The 24,730-nt window shown below is 41.5% G+C and overlaps 1 protein-coding gene across 1 annotated transcript; it reads right to left on the bottom strand.

The window, feature by feature from the left end:
• Positions 1–130: 130 nt before the first annotated feature.
• LOC138965144 (uncharacterized) lies at positions 131–24,039 on the bottom strand. The gene is made up of 4 exons (XM_070337267.1): positions 23,905–24,039; positions 21,119–21,525; positions 13,510–13,656; positions 131–12,969 (listed from the first exon to the last, which is right to left on the bottom strand). The coding sequence occupies exon 4, from the start codon at positions 6,883–6,885 to the stop codon at positions 6,253–6,255; it is 633 nt and encodes a 210-aa protein (XP_070193368.1). The 5' UTR covers positions 6,886–12,969; positions 13,510–13,656; positions 21,119–21,525; positions 23,905–24,039; the 3' UTR covers positions 131–6,252.
• Positions 24,040–24,730: the final 691 nt, after the last annotated feature.

Below are 24,730 nucleotides of genomic sequence, written 5' to 3'. Positions count from 1 at the left end.
AGGAGAGAGCGCTGTGGCGATTTTCTGACCATTGGACTTTGACCCCTATCTTGTTCTTACACCTCCCAGATCAACACACAATGACTAACCATTCTGAATCATACACACTTTGAAGGCAAAATGAACAAGGTTTTGGGTGACCAGCTTTGTTTTATTGTTTGTAAATTTGGCAGCAAGAAAAACACGCTGTGGACTATGTTTTGCTGGTGGGCATACACGTCTTTCTCTCCATGCAGGCCACACATGCTACACAACAGCAGCAGCTTCAGGCATGTTGATCTTTATTCCGGTCTCTACCTTCCATCCTCCACTTCGCCTATACCCAACCAAAGACAGGTGGCCACGTATTGAGATTTCTTTCTTTATTTGGTGTTTAACGTCGTTTTCAACCACGAAGGGTTATATCGCGACGGGGAAAGGGGGGAGAGGGGATAGAGCCACTTGTCAATTGTTTCTTGTTCACAAAAGCACTAATCAAAAATTTGCTCCAGGGGCTTGCAACGTAGTACAATATATTACCTTACTGGGAGAATGCAAGTTTCCAGTACAAAGGACTAAACATTTCTTACATACTGCTTGACTAAAATGTTTACAAAAATTGACTATATTCTTTACAAGAAACACTTAACAAGGGTAAAAGGAGAAACAGAATCCGTTAGTCGCCTCTTACGACATGCTGGGGAGCATCGGGTAAATTCTTTCTCGTCCCAACCAATATGGGACTCCCCCTAACCCGCGGGGGGCACGTATTGAGCTATATTTGTTTGTTTTAAGTACGTCGTGACTTATGTGGAGAGAGACCACTACCAAAGCAAAACACGTTTACTCTCTCGCATGTTTCGCAAAGTTCTCTTGCAAACTCAAGCATAGGCAAGCACAATCCAACTGTAACTAGGAACGCAAAGCAAAACATCAAAGCAAAACATCAAAGCAACAAGCAGATCTCATTGCTTGATAAGACGAGGGGGCAGGGTTAATAGAAAACATTCCAGCTAGCTGGCACTCTTCGATCATCCACCCATATCAATACAATGACACCTGCATTGTTCAGCATGCCATAACGTCGTTGTCAGGAAACATATCGTTCTTTCCTCCGAGATGCAAAACTTGTTGCGTTTTACCCTTTTCTGATTTTTTTCCCAATTTTAACGCGGGAACCTTGCTTTTGCGAATTTTAATTTTTGGGTGTGTCTGTGTTGAAGGTTCCACTTTTTAGACACTACCTTTAAGTAAAATTAATCTGCAAGCCAACAAGGCACCGCGACCTGATTAATAAAACTGGTGCAAACCCTGGGGGGAAAGATGTATTCCATCAGAAAGGAATTTCGAACCAAGTTGCCAATTTGAAGTTGATCGGTCAAACTTTCCGTTGTGGTTCCAGAAAGAAACGGAAGGGATGCCGCACACGGACGATGCGAGATCGGTGTTAAAAAGGTCCACAGCATGATTATACATTTTTGAGTAACTGGCGTGGTTTTCTTCCAGAGTGGCGTCATTCATTCGTTTTATTACACACAAAGTGGCACGTTGTCAAGGTAAAAGCTTAGAAATGATGACGTGAGCCCTGGTTCGAGCTGCTATCACAGGCGCAACTGCAACTGCAATAATCCGACCAGCTAACACAAAAACTTTACTGAATCGACCTTTCCCACAAGTTTGAAATCGGGGGACAAACGAGCGTCTGTTAGACTGTAAACCGCCGTCCGTAGCCGCCCGCCAATAGAACGGCCAACAATCACGACGTGCTTTCCTGGCATCACGGCAAAATAAGATCAACAACGAAGAAATAGAATGAATCACAGTACCTTACTGTTCGTTGAAGCGAAGACACGGAATCAAGTAGAAGAATACAAGGTCGCTAATGGCGGAGGGGTATGTTCGTGTCTGAGCTCTGCAATGCGTCGTTGTGTTTTGTGGGAGATGCTACGTTCTTGGACATGAAAAGTTGCAGGTGTTATTGTGATGCTATGCTTTATGTGCTTCACAAACTTCAGTGCTGCGAGTTCTGTACATGTTCTGTACTTTGCATATTCGTGTGCAAAAGTGTTGAATGTCTTCAAACAGTGAGTACTTTCTTTAAAAAAATGTGTACAACTGTACCCTCGCGTGTTTCTTCGCCCTTCTCTGACTATCTCGCTTGTCTCACTTTGACTTTGACTTGAATCGACTAGCCTCGGGCACCATCGACAAGCGATCTGTGTATTTGTACTTTACTGTTATCACGTGCTTTTTGAGACACCGTGCTTGACACGCTTGACACGCTCTTGTCGTTTCGTGACCCAGTGCCCCGGTGTCTTACTGCCCCACTGCTCTAGTGACCGAACAACCCATTGGCTGGGAGAGCGAACTTGTTCACAGCAGTCACAGCGGTCTTAATATCATCATACTGTTCTCCATCGCTCATGTCTGTTGTGGGAAAGCGTGTCGCTTCTTCTCCTTTGTCCGACGACGGCGAGGACGCCAAACGCTCCTGTGCGGACGGTAGCTACCTCGACGACGACCCCGACCATTACGCAGGCGGAGGGAAGCGCGGAAACTCATCCGCCCGCCATGTCCATCAGGGAGGAGTTCAGGGTGGCACTCCGCGACCCGGAGATTCAGCAGATGCTAGCTCATGCTATGTGCAGTGAGCTAAAGGAGGAGGTCGCACTTCTACGACAGACAATAGAGAAGCAAGAGCACGAGATAACACAGCTCAAAGACCAGGTCGATAATCTCGAGCAGTATGGACGACGTAACATCGTCCGGGTATGTCCGATACCCGAAGCACCGGGTGAAAACACGGACGCCCTTGTAACCACTCTGGCCAAAAGCATCGGTGTGGAGCTGCCGCCAGACGCCATCGACCGCAGCCATCGGGTCGGGAAGATGTCTGACGATACTGGCACCCGCCCCCGCTCCATCATTGTGAAGCTGTCGTCCTACCGCTGGAAAGAGGCTCTCATGAGGTCCACGAGAGCCTTGATTCGTTGAAGGATGTTGACACCGGAAAGCTTTTTCCAGATCTACACTGGCCGCCCCTGCCCTCCAGCACCAGGCCAGGCTCCAAGCAGTCAGCCTCATCAGTGTTCATCAACGAGGACCTGACCAAGATTCGAGCCGAGATGGCAGCGAAGTGTCGTGAGCTTCTCAGAGAAGAGAAAGTTGATGGCACATGGACCAGGGATGGGGCCATTTTCATCAAGAAAGGCGAAACAGTGCACAGACTGACCACCATGCGCGAAGTCAGACTGTATGCTCGCTAAGATCTCATGGCGCTCCACCAAATTCATTAAGTCAGCCATCGAGACATGACAGCCACATGACAACCACTGTGTGTGTGTGTGTGTGTGTGTGCGTGTGTGTGTGAGCGTGTGTGCGTGCGCGTGTGTGTGTGTGTGCGTGCGTGAGTGTATGTGCATGGCTGTTGTCGTGGTTGACATTATTGTATGAATACTTTCTGTACCCATAAGTACATTTATCCTACGATTGACTTAGACTATTATCCTTCGATTGACTTACTGTGTGGGTGAGTGCATAGGCATAGTTGTTGTTGTGGTTGTATTCTTATTTCTATCTTTTTGTATCCATGAGAACACCTATCTAACCGCTTCTATGTTACGACTGACTTACCGTTTACTATTGTCCGCGAGCCCGCTTTTGTATATATATGTACAAACACCACTGCAAATGCCCACCAAGATACCTAGTTCGTCTGATTTGATTGTATTCGCATTGCTGCTCAAACTCAACTCTACCCTTGACTTTCATGAACACCTTTTGTTTGTGATCGTACTTCATTGTTGTTGTTCTCCTTTCTGTTGGTTCTTTGCGAGTTTTCCTTATTGTTTGTATTTACTTTTTTTCTTTCTTGTTTTTCTTTTACAGTTGCTTTTTCACATAGTCATATCGCTCTGTTCCTCCCGCAGTGGGGCACTGCGGTTATGAAATTAAAGGCCCCTCCTGTTTTTGGAACCGCAGGAGCTTTCTAGTTTGCTGTTAGGTAGATTTTTGGTTCCTCTTTCCTGTCATGCTCTCTTTTTCTTCATGAATTCTTTTCTTTTTTCTGCCTTCTTGCTCATTCACCTGTATTTTTTCCAAACATCTCTTCTCTTGCCGCTTGTCTCGCGATTCAGTCATGTATAGTTTAATCTGTTAGTGTTCTGATGTAAGTCCAGCAGTAGATAGGTTAAGCCTATTTTAACATACTGGAAACTGGTAATCTTCCAGTAGGTATTAATTTAGTTTTACTAAAGCCTGCTGGGACACAAGTAATGGGTTAGTGCATTTGTAAACAGGAATCGCTTGACAAGTGGCCCCCTTCATCCCCCCCTTCCTCGTCCTGATATGGCTCTGTGTAGTCGGCTGGACGTTAAGCAACAAATAAACAAACAAACAAACAAACAAAATCGCTCTGTTCCAATTTATACACTGAACGTAATCCTAAAAATGTCATTCCTACTTAGAACTTCGATATTTCTGCTCTGTTCACTCAACTGTCCTCTTTCTCCTTTCCTGATAGAGACATTTTTTTCTCCGTCCAAGTGTGTGCTTCCTCCGAGAGACCAGTGTGAACGATCGCCACCGCTTCTGGCCCCGTCTCCTTTTGTGTTCCTCAGCGAAACTGTGACATAATGTCTGTATCACTAGCCTGTTACAGGGCCAGAATCGGGGGTTATCACTCAATAGCGGTCGGCCTGTCCAATAAAAAATTGAACTTTTTGAATATTTCAAATATTTACTCTTTTCTCGCATTGCTTTTTATGGGCAAAGAAGGCTGTCCTCTTGCGTTGTTACTCCATTGTTTATCTAACCAAACATTCTTTAAATCGCATCTATTCGGTCGAAAGGCAGCCCCATCCAAGAATGTGACACAACAAGCTGAATCTATTAAACCACGTAATCAACTTACCCACATTGCACCAGTTAGCGTATCCCTCTCCTATATAATACTTATTAACCTTGCCAGCTATCTGATCTGCCTTGCTGGCGACATTCACCCGAACCCTGGACCGTCACGAACTAAGAAACCTAGCGAGCTATCTGTTATACACATAAATGCTCGAAGTATCAGAAACAAATTAGATATAATAGAAACAGAGACTAGTACCCACGATATTATAACGATCTCAGAGACATGGCTTTCGGAGACCACTTCTAACGACGACATTCATCTTAAAGGTTATCACCCCCCAATTCGTAAAGACAGACCTAACGACCCCCACGGCGGGGTAGCAGTTTACGTGAAAAACAGTCTTGTGTGCAAACCAAGGCATGACCTTCTGATCCCCCAGCTTGAGGCCGTATGGGTTGAAACTAGATTAAACCAGGATACGCTGTTAATAGGTACATTTTATAGGCCGCCTAACTCTAATGTAGAATACTAGAAACTCATCGATCAGTCAATTAAAAATGTTGCCGCTTCAGAGTATATGTTTATTATTCTTGGCGACTTCAATTCAGATTTTACAAACAACCCGTCGCAGCATCTTCTTGACATTATCACTTTAAACAGTCTACAACAATTAGTTACATTTCCGACCCGCGTTACAGAAACAACATCGTCATGCATTGACCTTATTCTTACCTCGAGTGTAGACATCGTGCAAAGCATTAACGTTCTTCCCCCTATTTGCAGCGACCATTCTGTGCCATGTGCGACAATTAAGAAACACATACATAAAACTTCTGCATCTAAAAGAACAATATTTAACTATTCCAAATTAAACAAAGAAAAATTCCTTATCGAACTGAGGAAAATCGACTGGATGAGCATTGCTACGCTACACACTGTCAACGAAGCTGCCAGGTCATTTTCCGAAAAGCTGTTAAGTGTCGCAAGACTATGCATGCCAGTAAAGACAATAACTGTTCGCGATCAAGACGCACCATGGATGACAGAGGAAATTATAAAACTACGCGACAAAAAAAGAACAGTTCATGATACAGCAGTGCGACTAAACACACCTGAGGCTTGGGAACACTTTCAGGGTTCATACAGACACCTGACAGTGAAATTCAAGGAGTATTCAAGGAGTTTTCAAGGAGTATTCAAGGAGTTCAAGGAGGTCAAATTGCATAGGTGTACACGTGGAAAAACTTTCATCAACCATGCATTCAAAGCTCAAACCAGAAACGTAAAGTAAAACAAAAACATTTATTTACTTTTTTAAATTCAAAAATTCAAAAGGAAGCTGAATAATCATCTTAAAAATACTAGTGGGAGTTAACACACTATTGACTGTTCTTTTCTATCAGGTATCATGTGTGGATCTAGAGAGAGTCAACTCGCTTCATTTCATCGTCTATGTTTTTCTGCATCAGAAAGACACTGGCTCTCTTCTCTTTTGCCCGCCTGCGAAGGGCATTTGACTCGGCGATGATGCTGAGTGAGTTTATGGCATCATTTTCAGCGTCTTCTGCTCGCTGGTCTGCCCGGTTCTGCAAGTGGGTGCCCTCCTCCTCCAGGCGGACCCTTTTTAGCTTCAGGTCGGAGACTGAATCCTCCACTCGCTTCCGCTTCGCACCTGCTCGCACAGCCTCATTTTCTTTTTTTTCCTCATCCAGAAACTGCTGGTACCTGCTTCTGGCAGAAGAAGCAGACATGAGCAGTTCCTTGCTCATGTCCACTTTAAGCACTCCCCCCACCTGCCTGATGTGGTTGAGAATCTGACGACGGGCAACAAGGCCCAGCTCTGATATGTTGTCAGCACTGGTCTCCTTGTTGACAGAAAAACCTCTCTCCACAGTCGCCTGGCCATGGGAGAGAAGCAGCAGGAGCCGGATGACCGTCCACAGCGCTTGGAACTGCTTCTTGTTTGCCAGGTGACTGTGGAGGAGCACATCCAGTCTGTCGCTTTCCTTTGTGTGATCAAAATCCCGGAACTCAGCTCTATGGTCAGTCATGACATAGTCCAGAAATCTGTTGTATTGGGAAGACACCAATTGGGACTACAGGTGCAGACGCTTTTAAATTATTTGTGTGTTTCTTTCCTTTTGCGTGGCTAACCAGGGCTGACTTGCCCATCACTGAAATATCCACACGTGCTTTGCAGCATTTGCAAAAAGCCTTGTATTTGTCGCAATCCCGCTGGATCCAATCCTTGTATTCCTTTTCCTCCAGCCATCGTGGGTTAAAAAAGCACTTTCCACCCGGCATGACTACGATTTTCGACCGGCGATGGCTTGAAACGCTGTCACAATGAATCGACACACTGCTTCTTCAGAAATGGCGCTAAAAGCTACCCGAATGAAGGGGAAGTAATCGGTTTCAACTTCCCTTCGCACGATGGCAGACGACACATGACTTGCACACAACACGCACACAATCGATATAAATTGCTGAAAAACTTTAATATTAACATTTTTTTTTTGCCTGCACTTCAGAATTCAAGGAGGTTCAAGGAGGTTAAACACAAGAATGACCATTTTCTCCAAATTCAAGGAGATTCAAGGTCCTTGAAAAGGGGGGTTGAAAATTCAAGGAGATTCAAGGAGATTCAAGGAGCGTACGAACCCTGACTTTCGTATGACTCGCAATAATTATACTGACACAATTCGTAATCGGAAATTAGAATATATGAAAGAATTAGACAAAAAAGTATCCAGTGGAGATAACTTTGGTACTAAAAATTGGTGGAAACTTATCAAAGAAAGGATCAAACCCCAATGAAATTCCTCCTTTGACGTCAAACGGAACAACCTACTATACTAACCTAGAAAAAGCAAACTTGTTCAACGACTTCTTTATCCAACAGTCCATTGTCGAAGACGATATGTCAGACATTCCTGAAGTACCAAGGCTTCCTTGCAGAATAAACACTCTCACACTTTCAGTCGAAGAAGTTACAAATACGATTAACAAACTAGACAAAACAAAAGCAGTCGGTCCAGACGAAATCCACAATAGAATTTTAATTGAGAGCTGCGAAGTGATTTGTGACAGCCTAACTGCACTGTTTAATCGGTCTTTACGTGAAGGACTTTTTCCGTCAGTTTGGAAAATAGCCCACGTTTCACCAGTTCATAAAAAGGGAAACAAAGATACATGTAGTAATTATCGTCCAATCTCTCTCCTAAGCTGTGTTGGCAAAACACTAGAGAAATGTATACAAATTCACGTCTTTGACTACTTAACACAAAACAATATCATTACAGAGTCGCAGTCCGGTTTCATCCCTGGAGACTCAACTGTTTACCAGCTTCTTACAATATACAATGACATATGCAAATCACTCGATAATAGAATAACTACCCAAGCAATCTTCTTTGATATATCCAAAGCATTCGATAGAGTTTGGCACCGGGGCTTATTGCACAAACTCGAAGCTGCTGGATTTAATGGGCCATTATTAAACTGGTTTACAGACTACCTAACAGATCGAAAGCAAGCAGTTGTGTTAAAAGGCAGTAAATCAACTTATCTTCCAGTAGCAGCGGGAGTTCCTCAAGGTTCAGTGCTTGGACCTTTGCTCTTCTTAATTTATGTAAACGACATTGTACGTGATATAGAATCTACGATTAAGCTTTTTGCTGACGACACTAGTATGTACTTGTCTTTAGCCAATCACAACATCCGTGCCGAAATTTTAAACTCAGATCTTGAAAAAATTGTTAATTGGGCAGAAACATGGAAGGTAGCATTTAACCATGCAAAAACTGAATTGGTGAACTTTTGTACACAAAGAACCCCTGATATCGCAGATCTAAACTTTGGCAATACCATCCTTGAAAGTTCCCAAAATCACAAACACTTAGGATTAGTAATACAAAACAACTGTAAATGGGATGAACATATAAAATCTCTTGTTGCAAAATGCAGAACTCTCGTAGCTTGCTTGCGTACATACAAATATAGACTTAGTCGAAAATCATTGGAAATTATGTTTAAATCCTTCATTCTACCACACTTTGATTATTGCGACATAGTATGGGACAATTGTAGCAAAACCCTAACAGATGAACTCGAAAAGTTAAACCTAGATGCAATATGAACAATCACCGGAGCTGTCCGTGGAACCAGTCATTTTAAGCTTTACGGAGAATCTGGACTCCAATCATTATCTGAAAGGCGTAACCGTCATAAACTAACAATGTTCCATAAAATTATCCACGACAAGACCCCCTCATACCTACAAGCAGCACTCCCACCTCTCATAGCAGCCAACAAACCCTACCACAGACGCCGCCCCTTAGAACGAAGTATACCCCCACATCGAACAGAAACGTACAAAACATCCTTTTTTCCTTCGACAACAGTACTCTGGAACCAACTACCTGAACAAATACAGTTAACCGACTCCCTCGGGGAATTTAAACATTACTTAACAAAAGACGACACACAAATTCCCGTTTACTTCTACAGTGGCAGCCGACAAACACAAATAATCCACACAAAAATGAGACATAAAATTAGTGATCTAAAGAAAGACTTAGTTGAGGGACACCTTGCGGAAAACAGCATATGCGACTGTGGTGATGGAACAGAAACTGCAACACACTTTTTACTAGAATGCCGTTTACACTTAGCTGCAAGAAACAACACAATCAACAAACTAACCAACAACCTCATACACACAGATATTCTACTTCATGGAAACCCCTCCTTGCAAACAAAAATTTAAAAAAAAATCTTTTTAACAGTACAGGAATTTATTGGACAGTCCGGCCGTTTTGAACAGATAAACATGTAAAGTGAAAGCACAATCGATACGTCTACTTGTCTCTCTCTCCCCCTCTCTCTCACTCTCCCCCTCCCTCTCTATCTCTTACTCGCTAATACCATAAATATTATATATGTATTCTTAAACGGATTTTTGTTCTGATGTACAATTTTCATTCAATTTTCTTTTCATGTTTGCTTGCTTTTCATTTAAACTGTACAATAGCCGCCATTTATATGTAATTTTCTAGAAAACTGTAAACACCACTATAAGCATTATGCTTGTTGTTGTTTACTCAATAAGCGTTTTTTTGTAAATAATGCACAAACTTTGAATAAAACAGTTTAAACCAAGTAGAAGAATAGAAGACACAAGAGAGCGAGAAGGAAGTATAAAGAAGAGAAGTTAGAAAAAGACGAAGAATACGTCAAAAGTAGAGACAGAGCAAAAATGATGTTGTCTGTAGGTAGACAAAGAAGAGAGTGACCGAACGAGGTTAAAGGGAAATCATCCACGCTAAGCTGGCTGGAACAATCTCTGGCATTACCCAGCGATTGGTCCATGTGCTACTCATTAATATTCATGAGGTTACAGCAGAGGAATTCCAATTTCCAATAAATGTCCTTGTTACTCACAAGACTTTAAATGTCTTGATGGATTTTGCATATTTTGTGGAAATTTGACTGTGACATCATTACATGATCAGACAAGAGAGATGCATTCTGTTTCACTCCTGGATGGGTCCACTTGTTTTGCTTCAAATTACACAGTTGTTACTTTTTCACTCCTGTATGTGTTAACCCTTACACTGGTGCAATTCTGTAACACATGTTACATAGCCACTGGTGAATTAACAGAGAGAAAAATAACAAACAAGAAGGGCAAAGCCCATACGACTCACATGCTTGACCTTGACATGACCTTGACCTTCAGCTAAACCTAGCAATGACATCATACACTAAGAACTGCTTTACACATTTTTCCTACCAAAATACATGTGACCTTGACCCAAGGTCATCCAAGGTCATGCAACACAAAGCTGTTAATTCAAGACATAGGAAGTACAATGGTGCTTATTGGCTCTTTCTACCATGAGATATGGTCACTTTTAGTGGTTCACTACCTTATTTTGGTCACATTTCATAAGGGTCAAAGTGACCTTGACCTTGATCATATGTGACCAAATGTGTCTCATGATGAAAGCATAACATGTGCCCCACATAATTTTTAAGTTTGAAACAGTTATCTTCCATAGTTCAGGGTCAAGGTCACTTCAAAATATGTATACCATCCAACTTTGAAGAGCTCCTGTGACCTTGACCTTGAAGCAAGGTAAACCAAACTGGTATCAAAAGATGGGGCTTACTTATATATCATATATAGGTGAGGTATTAAATCTCAAAAACCGACCAAACAGGCTGAGCCAGTAGCGCGACATATGTCGTGACAACCAGCCTAAGGGTTAACATGTGCCGCTTCAAAGTACCAGACAGTTTGAACCTGGCATCACACTCTTTACATACATACTTTTTGACTGCTGAATGGGCCAACATGTGTTGCTTCATTTGACAAGAGTATGTAAACCTAGCATCACACTATGAACATGCATACTTTTTCACTCCTGTATGTGTACACATGTGTTGATTCAAAGTAAAAGACCGTGCAAACCTGGCACCACACTCTCTACATGCATACTGTTTCACTCCTGTATGTGTTAACATGTGTCGCTTCAAATGACTAGACCGTGTGAACCTAGCATCACACTCTGTACATGCATGCTTTCTCACACCTGTATGTGTAAACATGTGTCGCTTCAAAGTACTAGACAGTGTGAACCTAGCACCACACTCTGTACATGCAAACTGTTTCACTCCTGTATGTGTTAACATGTGACTCTTCAAATGACTAGACCTTCTGAACCTATCATCACACTCTGTACATGCATAGTTTTTCACTCCTGCATGGATCAACAGGTGCTGCTTCAAATCAGAAGACTGTGCGAACCTAGCATCACATTCTGTACATGCAATCTTTTTCACACCTGTATGTGTTAACATATGTCGCTTCAAATGACCAGACAGTGTGAACTTTGCACTACACTCTGAACATGCATGCTTTTTCACTCCTGTATGTGTTAACCTAGCACCACACTCTGTAAATGCATGCTTTTTCACTCCTGTATGTGTCAACATGTGTTCCTTTGGAGAACCAGACCGTGCGAACCTAGCACCACACTCTGTACAATCATACTTTTTCACACCTGCATGTGTTAACAGATGCCGCTTCAAATCACCAGACTGTGTGAACCTAGCACCACACTCTGTACATGCAATCGGTTTAACCCCTGTATGTGTTAACATGTGCCGCTTCAACGTACCTGACTGTGTAAACCTTGCATCACATTCTGAACATGCATGTTTTTTCACCCCTGTATGTGTTAACATGTGCCCCTTCAAAGTACCTGACTGTGTAAGCCTTGCATCACATTCTGAACATGCATGTTTTTTCACCCCTTTATGTGTTAACATGTGCCCCTTCAAAGTACCTGACTGTGTAAACCTTGCATCACATTCTGAACATGCATGTTTTTTCACCCCTGTATGTGTAAACATGTGCCGCTTCAAATCACCAGACTGTCTGAACCTTGCATCACACTCTGTACACACATACCTTTTCACTCTTGCATGGATCAACTTGTGTCGCTTAAACACACTAGACTGTGTGAACTTAGCATCACACTCTCCACATGCATCATTTTTTACACCTGAATGTTTCAACATGTGTTGGCTCAACTGACTAGAACATGTGAACCAAGCATCACACTCTGTACATGCACACTTTTTGTCTCGTGCAGGTGTTACCGTGGGGACCTTCAAAGGTCCAGACTGTGTGAACATAGCACCACATGTGGTGTGTGCATGTTTCTTAGCTCTTGCATGTGTAAATATATATTGCTTTGGACTACCACCTCGTTCAAGCACAGCATCACAACCAGTATTTGGATATTCCACGTTTTTCAGCCAGGTATCACACTCAGTACTTAAATGTTCCTCTTGTTTCAGCCAGGTATCACACTCAGTACTTAAATGTTCCTCTTGTTTCAGCCAGGTATCACACTCAGCACTTGAAGGTTCCTCTTGTTTCAGCAAGGTATCACACTCAGCACTTGAAGGTTCCTCTTGTTTCAGCCAGGTATCACACTCAGCACTTGAAGGTTCCTCTTGTTTCAGCCAGGTATCACTATGAGCGCTGTCTGCAGCTTGTCCTTCCAATGTCTGCACTGTAGGCATGGTAGCTGTATCTGTGGCTACAACCCCTGTGACTGGCACTGGAAAATGAAAGCAAACCCAAGTTATTTGATTGTAATCTGTTAATAGCATAACATTTTTCTCCTGTTTCCTGCTCAAGATTAACCATACCCGAGACTGAAAGCAGAAGCAGGCAATTTTAAAGGCACCACTCAGTAAAACTCAAAGTGACTGAAATGAATAAGTGTACACTGCATGTTTGTATAGCAAGTGGTCTTATTATAATTCTTTGATGAACAGTTTCACACTTTCATGCAGTTGTCTACACACATACAAACTTGCCGCCCTTTTAACAGAGCTGCCCAAGTTTTCCCAACTGGGGAGAAAGTGATGCTTAAGACAGCCTTATTAAACATTTAAAAATCAGCCTTGATGGCTATTTTGATCCATTTGCCAATATTTGTATGACTTTAAGTACATGTGGTGCTATGAAGACATTACACATTTAGCCTTATGATGCAGAAAGGTTAACCTTACTCATAATAGTGTCACTAAACCTACTTCCATCTCAGTTTAGACCTGTGTGGCTCATATTGGTGAAAAATAAAAAATAGCGGTACCACTGTGCTGGTCTGTTGTCTTTTGTTTCAGCCAGGTATCACTGTGAGTGCTGACTACACCTTGTCCTTCCAAAGCATGCACTGTATTAAATGTTTCTCCTGGTTCCTGTTTTGGGTGATGGCATTCTGCTTGCTGATTCAACATACCTGAAAGCAGAAACAGGCGATTTTAAAAGCAACATTCAGTAAAGTCTAAACTGTGTCAAGACCCCAACTCACTGCTACAGCTGGCAATCTGAATACAGTATAGACCGGATGTATAAAACACCGGATGTATGAAAGTCTGGATGTATGAAAGGGGTAGGCAGGGTCCCGGCAGAAGCTACTCTTTGTTATTACTTAGAATTTTCCGGTTGTATGAAAATCGGATGTATAAAAGTCCGGTTGTATGAAAGCAAATCTCTGGTCCCGAGCAGCACAAATGCGTTGTTGCAAGACCGGTTGTAAGAAAACGAAAGTAGACCCAAGTCACCAAATGAGGATGCCCTGAAAACTTCCCCACCAACTGATTTGTATCCAGATTCTACAGCTGTCAACGAGTTGTTCTGTTTAATTTGTTTCTCCATTCCATCATTTTTTTTAACCTGTTACAAATTCGTCACGAAGACCCATAAAAGCCCAGAAGGCATTTTTGTTACATTTATAACCAGAGACATTGGTCAAGGATGTGAATCAGTTGTTATCTTTTTATGTTTTTTTTTATGTTGTTGTATTTTATGTTGTTGTATTTTATTTTGTTGTATTTTATGTTGTTGTTTTTATGTTCTTGTTGTTGTTTTTATGTTCTTGTTGTTGTTGTTGATTTTATCCATTAAACTGATTTTATGTTTAACTCCATTAATAATCTGTTTTGTTTGTCTATTCAGTCATTTTAGCCTGTTATAAATTTGTCATGACTGAAGAGCCATAATAGCCCAGGAAGGCATTTTTTTGTACAATTAGAACCAGAGGCATTGGTCGTGGGTGTGACTCAGTTTTTATATTTAGTCAAGTTTTGACTAAATATTTTAACATCGAGGGGGAATCGAAACGAGGGTCGTGGTGTATGTGCGTGTGTGTGTCTGTCTGTCTGTCTGTGTGTGTGTGTAGAGCGATTCAGACTAAACTACTGGACCGATCTTTATGAAATTTGACATGAGAGTTCATGGGTATGAAATCCCCGAACGTTTTTTTCATTTTATTGATAAATGTCTTTGAAGATGTCATCTCCGGCATTTATTGAAAAATGAGGCTGCACTGTCACGCCCTCATTTTTCGATCAATTTGCTTGAAATTTTGGTCAAGTAGTCTTCGACGGAGCCCGGAGTTTGGTATTGTATTTTAGCTTGGAGGCTCAAAAATTAATAAATGATTTTGGTAATTGAAAATCTGAAAATTGTGAAAAAAAAATACAAATTTATAAAACGATCCAAATTTACGTTTATCTTATTCTCCATCGTTTGCTGATTCCAAAAACATATAAATATGTTATATTCGGATTAAAAACAAGCTCTGAAAATTAAATATATAAAAATTATTATCAAAATTAAATTGTCCAAATCAATTTAAAAACACTTTCATCTTATTCGTTGTCGGTTCCTGATTCCAAAAACATATAGATATGATATGTTTGGATTAAAAACACGCTCAGAAAGTTAAAACAAAGAGAGGTACAGAAAAGCGTGCTATCCTTCTTAGCGCAACTACTACCCTGCTCTTCTTGTCAATTTCACTGCCTTTGCCATGAGCGGTGGACTGACGATGCTACGAGTATACGGTCTTGCTGAAAAATGGCATTGCGTTCAGTTTCATTCTGTGAGTTCGACAGCTACTTGACTAAATATTGTATTTTCGCCTTACACGACTTGTTTTTTATGTTGTTGTTGTGCGCGTGCGTGTGTGTGTGTGTTATAAATGTGTGCGTTTTGGAGAGAGAGAGAGAGAGAACTCAGAAAATGTTATTTGCTACGCCAACGGTCATTACAAAGCTTCCACGACCAAAAACATTGTCAAAAGCGCAAAAGGGTTGTGGAGGGAACACACACAATACAGTTGAGCCACAGGCAGGTTTCACGGTATTGATTTCAGCCATTTCCCATTTTCTCACACTTCCAGTCAAACATAAAACTGTGAAATACTGTGAACATGGATGTTATTGTAATTAATTAGGATCAGTACCACACAAAACAAAGAAAAAAATTATACGCAGAGTCTTTTTTTCCATAGAAAATCAAGCGAAACGAAAGTTGCCCCCAAAACGTGAAAATCTATCAAACAAACTTGATGCAAGCCTGACTCCAGAAAGAAGACAGAAAACCACTAATACTAAATGATTTACATAAAGTTTAAACATATAACAGATTTTCACAACAAAGTTCCTTGCCTGAGGCTGTCTATATGTTTGCATGCAGATGTCCTTGATCAGAACGCCATTTTCACCTAAACCGGCCGGCGAAATGTTTTTTTTCACATTTCAAGGTCTCCATACACTAACAAAAGTCACATGTTTTGAAAGTGTATTTATGTGTGTACAAGATAAAAACAAATAAGTACTTCTTTGTCATTTTTTTAATGGCAGAAATAAACTTATACTATCGATACCCCCTAATTTAGAAAACGGCAAGAAGAGCCAAGATACCTGTTTCATTAACAAGGAACACTTTTTTGTTCATAAAAAGACACTCACTCATTTTGATATAAAATAATAATCAATTGCATACATATATGAATACAGAATGTTAAACAAATCTACTTTTATTTTAAGTGGAAAAAACACACAACAAAAAACACGCACATAAGTGACGCACACAAACTGAAGGCTTACCACCAAAGACTGTGGGTACCCTAACTACTCTCCTCACATAAGGAGGGGGGAGATAGAAGGATCCCTAAACAAAGCCTGCCTCAACACGACTTTAGTAGGTAGCCGTGCCTGCTTGGTCATCCAATTATGCCGTCGAAAAACAGAAACAAAGAAGAACAAGTCGCGTAAGGCGAAAATACAAAATTTAGTCAAGCTGTCGAACTCACAGAATGAAACTGAACGCAATGCCATTTTTCAGCAAGACCGTATACTCGTAGCATCGTCAGTCCACCGCTCGTTGCAAAGGCAGTGGAATTGACAAGAAGAGCCGGGTAGTAGTTGCGCTGAGAAGGATAGCACGTTTTTCTGTACCTCTCTTCGTTTTAACTTTCTGAGCGTGTTTTTAATCCAAACATATCATATCTATATGTTTTTGGAATCAGGAACCGACAAGGAATAAGATGAAAGTGTTTTTAAATTGATTTCGAAAATTTAAAGGCACAGTAAGCCTCCCGTAAACCATCACAGAGCTCCCCGAGCGTCTACATACAGTACAAGCATACTTCCATTTGAACGCTCACCGAACGGGAACATCCTGGCTGCTTTCTGTCGAGCGTGAGAAATTTTCAAAGAATTTATTTTCGTGGACTTCTCCTTAACAACAATTGCGCCTCGTTTTGGTGCTGGCCGGGACGGCTGTTATGAATATGATACCGGAAATCACGCCCGGACAGTAAGCCTCCCGTAAACCATCACAGATACTGTCAGGCTTTTACACACAGTACAAACACCCTTCCATTTGAACGCTCACCAAACGGGAACATCCTAGGTGCCCTACGTAAAGAGCGAGCAATTTTTAAAGAATTAATTTTGCAGATTGTCTCGAACACTTTTTGGACCCATTCTGAACTCAGGTCAAAAATGAGTTACTTCCCTTCTATCGATGTAAACTGTCGATAGCCGTGGATCGATGATTATCAGAATGTTTTTGGACCGTGGTGCGTTTTTGCGCTAGACCTAACTTTTAAAATCTAAATAATAAATTGACAGCTTGTTACAAAATTCTTTAATCATAAAAGAATTTGTTTTTCATCAAGACAAGATCAGAAAAGCCCGGAAGCAGGGTCACGCAAGGGTCGTCGCAGACGACGGTTTACAGTGCATATCGCCATTCCTCTCAACAGTCAAAAGCCATCGCTAGAGTTCTTGTGAACCACAGCCGTTTGTTTCGTGCATAAAAACGTGCTATTGTAGATAAGCTCACATCGAGTCACATTCAGATGACTAACTGACGACTACATTGTGAAAAATTGAAACTGGATGACACGAGTTCACGATGGCTCAGGGGTAAGATAAACCACGCAAAAATAAATTCTTTGAAAATTGTTCGCTCTTTACGGAGGGCACCTAGGATGTTCTCAATCGGTGAGTGTTTAAATGAAAGGGTGTTTGTACTGTGTGTAAAAGCCTGACCGTATCTGTGATGGTTTACGGGAGGCTTACTGTGCCTTTAATTTTGATCATAATGTTTATATTTTTAATTTTTAGAGCTTGTTTTTAATCCAAATATAACATATTTATATGTTTTTGGAATCAGAAAATGATGAAGAATAAGATGAACGTAAATTTGGATCGTTTTATAAATTATAATTTTTTTTTACACTTTTCAGATTTTTAATGACCAAAGTCATTAATTAATTTTTAAGCCACCAAGCTGAAATGCAATACCGAAGTCCGGCCTTCGTCGATGATTGCTTGGCCAAAATTTCAATCAATTTGATTGAAAAATGAGGGTGTGACAGTGCCGCCTCAACTTTTACAAAAAGCCGGATATGACGTCATCACAGGTATGTATCAAAAAAAAGAAAAAAAAACGTCCGGGGATATCATTCCCAGAAACACTCATGTAAAATTTCATAAAGATCGGTCTAGTAGTTTGGTCTGAATCGCTCTACACACACACGCACACACACACATACACCACACCCTTGTCTCGATTCCCCCCTCAACGTTAAAACTTTAGAAGACACTTGCAAGGCAAATTTTCGCGCCGCGGTGCCGATGACGCAAATAACTCTCGCGACAAAACGATTGGTCCGTAAAGTCGCGTCATCAACCGGTTCATGAATGGCCCGTGTATGAATGGCATTCCTTCTGTTGTGATGACGTGCGCACCTCGTCATTGATGTGACTTGGAAAATCGGTCGGATTTAGGTACCCCCAAGATCTTATGTCGAAATTAGATACCTTTACCCTACCGATCCAGAACTGCAAAGGAAACGTTAATCAAACTTCTATAATCATTGAAAAAGCTAAAAATCTGATCGAGCATGAAGAGGTAGCGATCGTGTGGTAGCGATCGTTGGCTGACAGACGGCATATTACTCGACAAAAAGGCAACAAAAACAATAAAATCTCACCTGAAAAAATAATCACAAATCACGCCTTCGGCCTCAACTGTGAAAAGTGTGTAATATGTCACATACGGCATAGGATTGCCCGAAAATGACAACGAAAGTGAAAGTAGCGATCGTTGGAAACCCCTGACAGACGACGGTCGGACATTCCAAGAAATGGACACGGCGCGGAATTTCGCGAAATTTCGGTCATTGTACAGTAAAACCTGTCTCTAACGGACACCCTTGGGGAATGGTAATAGTGTCCCTATTAGACAGGTGTCCCTTCTTCACAGGTGGAGGAGCCGGGGCAATATTTTACAAAGAGCACGTAAAATGAACAAGACACTTTTTGTCAGTCCTGTAGTATGTATTTATTGGATTGAACATGAGACTCACTGAAAATGTGAGTAAACAAATGATACATGTAGCAAACAACAACAACAACAACAACAACAACAACATCCCCCCCCCCCCCACACCTACCCCGTTCCCTACACACACTGTGCATTCAAACTTACGCAAGTCGGACGTCACAAAGCTAAAAATAGCTGACTCTTCATCAGTCATTCAACGGGAAATTCCGCAGTGTGTCTCGACCAAATTGGGTCAGCTCTTGTTTCATTCAGTTTTTCTAGTCTCAGCATAAATGCATGGAACAAAAATTTAGCTGTGTTAACTATTGTTTCCTTCGAACGATTGCTTACAAAGAGAGAGAGAGAGATCATCACGTCTTCTTTTTCCGATTTGATCCTCGCGATCTGTGTTTTACCACATCCCATCTCCTTCGCCACATCTCGGCATGATTGGCCGCTATCTAGTTTTTTCAAGGCAGCGACACGCTGCTCTAAAGTCAACGCTTTTCTTTTTCCTGCTGGAGATTCCATTTTCAAACACAGTAGTCTACTGTTTCTTTTGGTTGTGACTGTATCCACAATGCGGAAAAGCGAAAGTGAGCGAAGCGAAAGTGAGCGAAGCGAAAGTGAGTGAGCGAAAGTGGGTCTCCATCTAAACAAGCCACTGATTGGTCAGAAAAGGGACAGGACAACCAATCAACAACCATTTGTGCTACGGCGACGGATGCCGAGCACTGACTGCATAACAGTCGAGTTTTCGAAGTTGCGTTTTTATGTACGTTGTGTCCGTTTGTGACAGTGTTTACACTTCCTACGGTCCGAAAAATCGTGTCCGCGTCCGTAAGTGGCAGGTGTCCGCCCGTTAAAGGTTAGTTATTGTTGAAATCGTGTTCGTGCCATGATAAACTGTCCGTATGTAGCAGGTGGCCGTTACAACAAGGGTCCGCTAGACTCAGGTTTTACTGTAAATGCTTTCCTATGAAGTACAGACTATAAAGGTGTGTTTTCAATGTCAAAATAAAATCATGTTATCATTTCTTGTGGTAAAATAAGCTTACTTGGTTTATCTGTGAAGACTTAGTTTTTCGGACAGACAGCTTCCAGTTCTCGATTCGATTTTTTGTGTGCAAAATATGTAATGCAAAATTCATATTTGTGCTTTTTTTTTTTTTTGTATGGTTACATATTGCAGCTCTGCTATCAAATATGACCATTCAGTGTGAATTGAGTGCCTTTTCGTTTCAATTTTCACATCAATGGTTGGCTTCTGTCATGCAGAAGGAAATGGCGTCTGTCAGGATTCACACGATCGCTACCAAACACATGTGCATAAAATGCCAACAAAACAACTCAAACGATTTTTTTTTTCAGAATTGTATTCAAAATGACACATTTGTGCATTGCATATAAAAAAAAACACTGAGAAAATTGGTTCAGCAAGTTAGAAATCAGAGCACATTGTGCAGTCAATAGAATGTCTCAATACCGTGAAACCTGCCCACACACAAACACACACACACAGAGGGACGGGGGGGGGGGGGGGGGGGGGGGGGGGGGGGGGGGGAGAGTGCACGGCCTTATGCAAAGCAGAACAGTTCCTTACACAAACAGTTGCTCTTTCTATCGGTTGTCCTGACTGTGTCAGTGTATGTAAGTACATGTACTTTTCCACTTGTTATTCACAAACCTTTTCTTCTAACAAGGATATATGTATCAAAACATTTAAACATAAAAAAACAAATACAAATAAAAAAATGATATGAAAAAAAACCTACTTTTATCAAGTAACAGACGCGTGGCCGGATGTATGAAAGTCAATCCACAATATTTTCATACATCCGGTTAACCGGATTTAGTAAAGACCGGATGTATGAAAGACAAAAAGTGGGTCCCGACGACTTTCTTACATCCGGTCTCGACTGTATATTGATCAGCCAGTCCTTATTGTGTTTGTTTTTTATTAACCCCTCACCCCACCTCCTTCAACCAATCAACCATTCCTCTTCCCCTCTACTCCCCTACTACTCCTCCCCCCCCCCCCTTCATTCCCGCCTCCACATTATAATTGGCCTTACCATGTGGATGTGTTTGAGTGATGTGCCAACACTCTTCTGCGACATCAATCTCTATCTTGACATCTGAGAGAAGAGCTGACGTGTCTCCTTCCTCCTTGCTGTTGGGGGAAGCCATGATCCCTGACTGTTCACTGTTTAAGCTGTTGACGGTCCCTGACTGTTCACTGTTTAAGCTGTTGACGGTCCCTGACTGTTCACTGTTTAAGCTGTTGACGGTCCCTGACTGTTCACTGTGAAAGGGGCAGACAGTTTCTGGCACTTCTAGGATCAAGGTGCTGACAAATCTAGATCAGCTGTTCAAGGCGTTGACTGTTGCTGATTGTTCACTGTTCCAGGTGTTGGCCGTTCAAAGCAGCTCTCTCTTCAAGGCGTGGCAGGTCCAGAGCTGATCAGGGTTCAAAGCGTTGCTGTGTTGAAAAAAAAATGATTAATCAATTTTAGGAAGCAGAGAAAAGCAAGATCTCTCTCACTCACTCACACACACAGCTTCACAACAAAAGCTCTGTGACTAAACCAGTATTGGTACACCAGATACTTGTGTGCAGTTTTAAAATCAGAAGATATTGGGCTATGCTCATGCGATGTACCGTAAACTACCTTGTATTCACCCCGTATCGAGTAAACGCCCACCCCCTACTTTTCGTCATATTTTGCGCCCACCCTTCACTTTCGATCAGTGGAGTAGACAAGGAGAAAAAAAGATTATTCAGTCTCTTAAATGGATTCATAATAATTAGCATTGATTTTTGAGAGAGAAGATTGCTTTGGCGATCAATGTTTGTGGAACAATATAAATGTGGTTTATAAAAATAAAAGCTTATATTTTAAAAAGTGGTGACAGATATTTGTATTAACGGAGATAATGATTCCTTTTAACCAGCTGTGCACAAAGATAGGATACAGTCCCTCTAGATTTTTTTTAGTACGGCGCAATGAAGACTGCTGTGCAAGCGCTTGCACTTTGCAAAAACTTTGCACAGACAGACAAAAGTTAGCATCGCATAGGCTACACTTACGTGAACCAAAAAGCAGATACACTACCAAAACACTGCATAACAGATCTACAAGACTGAGCAAGAATCATTGAAATTTACTTGCTGTATAAAATATTGCAATCAAATTTGCTCACGCCGTCCCACATGCAACGCAGGTTACCTTCGCCTTCGATTCAAAGTAACTCAAAGCTAACTTAATTACCATCGAAACGCAGATAACGACTCATTCGGAGATTACACGCCACACATTTCTGATATTTTACACACAAATTTCAATTGTGTTGTTTCGCGATAAACAGTCATAAACAAACAAATGTGGTGCCGTCACGTCGCTTCGGAAGGAGAAACGCAGGTTACCAAGAGATTGTTTCCGATACCTGTCGGATTAAAATCATCGTTTTTCACGAATGAAGGCTCTTTGGCAGATCTGGTGAGTTGGAAACTGTCTAGGAATGTTTCATTTAATGTCAAATGCGTACATTCTTGTCGATATTGTTACCTTTGGGCTCATAAATGAAGTCAATGGTCGTGTTTTCCTGAAGTGACTTTTGTCAGCATAGAACTTACTGTGCTTTGATCATTGACTGAGAAGAATCTTCCGATGACATTAGTTCATTTCACTACGCGACTGCAGATGTGCAAGGAAACTTATGGCATGGGAAATAAGCTTAACTGAAGACGAATAAGCGGAGTAACTGTTCTTCAACGGATTGCTCTCACTGATCTAAATACTGATCTAAATCACTGATCTTGTCGTCTGCTAGTCTGCTAGTAAGTAGTCTTCGGTCGACTTTTGTGTGCATCGATCCGTGTAGTGAAATGTTGATCTTTGATGATTTGGCAACATAACTTCGCTACATGTGCTTCGAGTGTGCCCGTTAACCATTTGAAAACGTCTTTACAGCCCAGATGGGGAGGATCCTCGATAGCTCACAGGGTATATAATGTTTTCCGCCGTTTTTTTTAAAGAATCCTTTCAAATTTACTATTCCAAAAGTACCCTATGACACGACTCGAGTGGCAAAGAACATTCTCTGCAATTCCTGTCTCAGTCCGTGCAGCCGTTTCGGGTCCCATCGTCATCATACAAACATACACACAGACACACAAGAACCAGCTTTAAAAGTTAGATTATGTAAGAACCATGTGAACCAGTGATTTTTTCTTATGTACATCAGATACTACAGTATTTCTGCTTTATGAAAAGCTATATTTCAAAGACAAAACTAGAGATTTGACTTTTGACCACTTTTCCCCCTTTCTGTCACCAGTACTGAAGAACAACTCATATATCATGTGAGTGTGCGTGACTTGAAGTTATAAACTTCATAACAGACACGAAAGCAACAAGATTATTTTCGTGGTTTGCTTGCAGAATTTCTTTTGTGCGTGTGTTCATCTGGCTGTTTCTTTGGTTTGGAATAAAATCATGCAAAATCAAGTAGACTACTCTGTTATTTTGCTGGAGCTGGATCTGGTACTTGCAGGATCGACTGAGTATTGGCTATCGTCGCAACGAAAACTGGGAGAGTGCAGCGTCTATTTAAAAATAACTTCTTTTTTGGGACATGGTGATGTTAAAAGTTTTCCCTCCACTTTCCTTGCTCTACAATTTGTTAAAAAGATCATGTACTGTTCACTGCTGATTGTCGTGTGGACAGTCCACCAGCTCGTGGTTTTAGTTGGAGTTCTGATTAAAAAGCTGGCTAAAAACACTCTGCTGTGGCGGTTACGGAAGACGCTTTTGTGTTTTAATGTGTCTGTATCGCTAAGGACATTTTTTCTGTTTACCTTGATTCCACTGTGATGACACAAATAACTTGATTCGGTTGCTCTTCTTTCTCGCGGCGAGTGGCGAGGTGACAAATGGCAGCAGTACTTAGCCAAATAGAGTGATTTCCCTTACGTCTTTTAGCGTGATTTGCCGAAAATAAAGAATAAGCGCCAAGAAAAATAAAAACCCTACAGAGCGGGCGATCCTTCAAACATTAGCGCTGTGTTTGTTACGTTTGATGTGATAGACTAGTCCTCGAGGTGACTCAGTCAAAGACAAAAAGTTAATCGATGATAAACTGAATTTTAGAGTGAACACTACGTCCATATCGAGTCAGATTCTCTTTCGTAAGTTCTGTGAGCGTTTGTTGGTCAGTTTCGGGCGGTCCGTCTCAAACGTACGGGCGAAACCGATCGTGTATCTTAACAGACAGTAAATAAGAGTCTGAGTTAGCCTTCAACGTTGTTCTTTGGTATGGTAACCTAGGATTGAGGGAAAGACTGAGCGAAACTGACACGCGCAGCCGTTACGACATTGAACACTCGTGACGGCAGGAAAGCAATTGCAGGCATTAAAAAAAACCCACTGACAGATATGTACATCACCGCAGTCATGAACAGTACGACTGACATGGAACACAGCAGGAAAGATTGCAGGCATTAAACAAACACCACGACAGATCTGTAGGCCTACGGCATCACCGCAGTCATCACTGAACAGTACGACACTGACACGGCAGAAACGATTGCAGGCATTAGCCTACAAAAAAACACCACTGACAGATCTGTACATCACCGCAGTCATCAACAGCAGGGGCGGATCAGTTCATTTTATGGGGGGGGG

The sequence above is a fragment of the Littorina saxatilis genome, linkage group LG4 (genome assembly GCF_037325665.1).
Source record: "Littorina saxatilis isolate snail1 linkage group LG4, US_GU_Lsax_2.0, whole genome shotgun sequence".
Classification (NCBI taxonomy): domain Eukaryota; kingdom Metazoa; phylum Mollusca; class Gastropoda; order Littorinimorpha; family Littorinidae; genus Littorina; species Littorina saxatilis.
The sequence above is the reverse complement of the archived record's forward strand: the minus strand, read 5'-3'. Positions and strand labels throughout refer to the sequence as shown.

What these genes read in the sequence shown, in the direction of transcription:
- LOC138965144 (XM_070337267.1), bottom strand. Translation starts at nt 6,885, where the DNA reads ATGACTGACCATAGAGCTGAGTTCCGGGATTTTGATCACACAAAGGAA.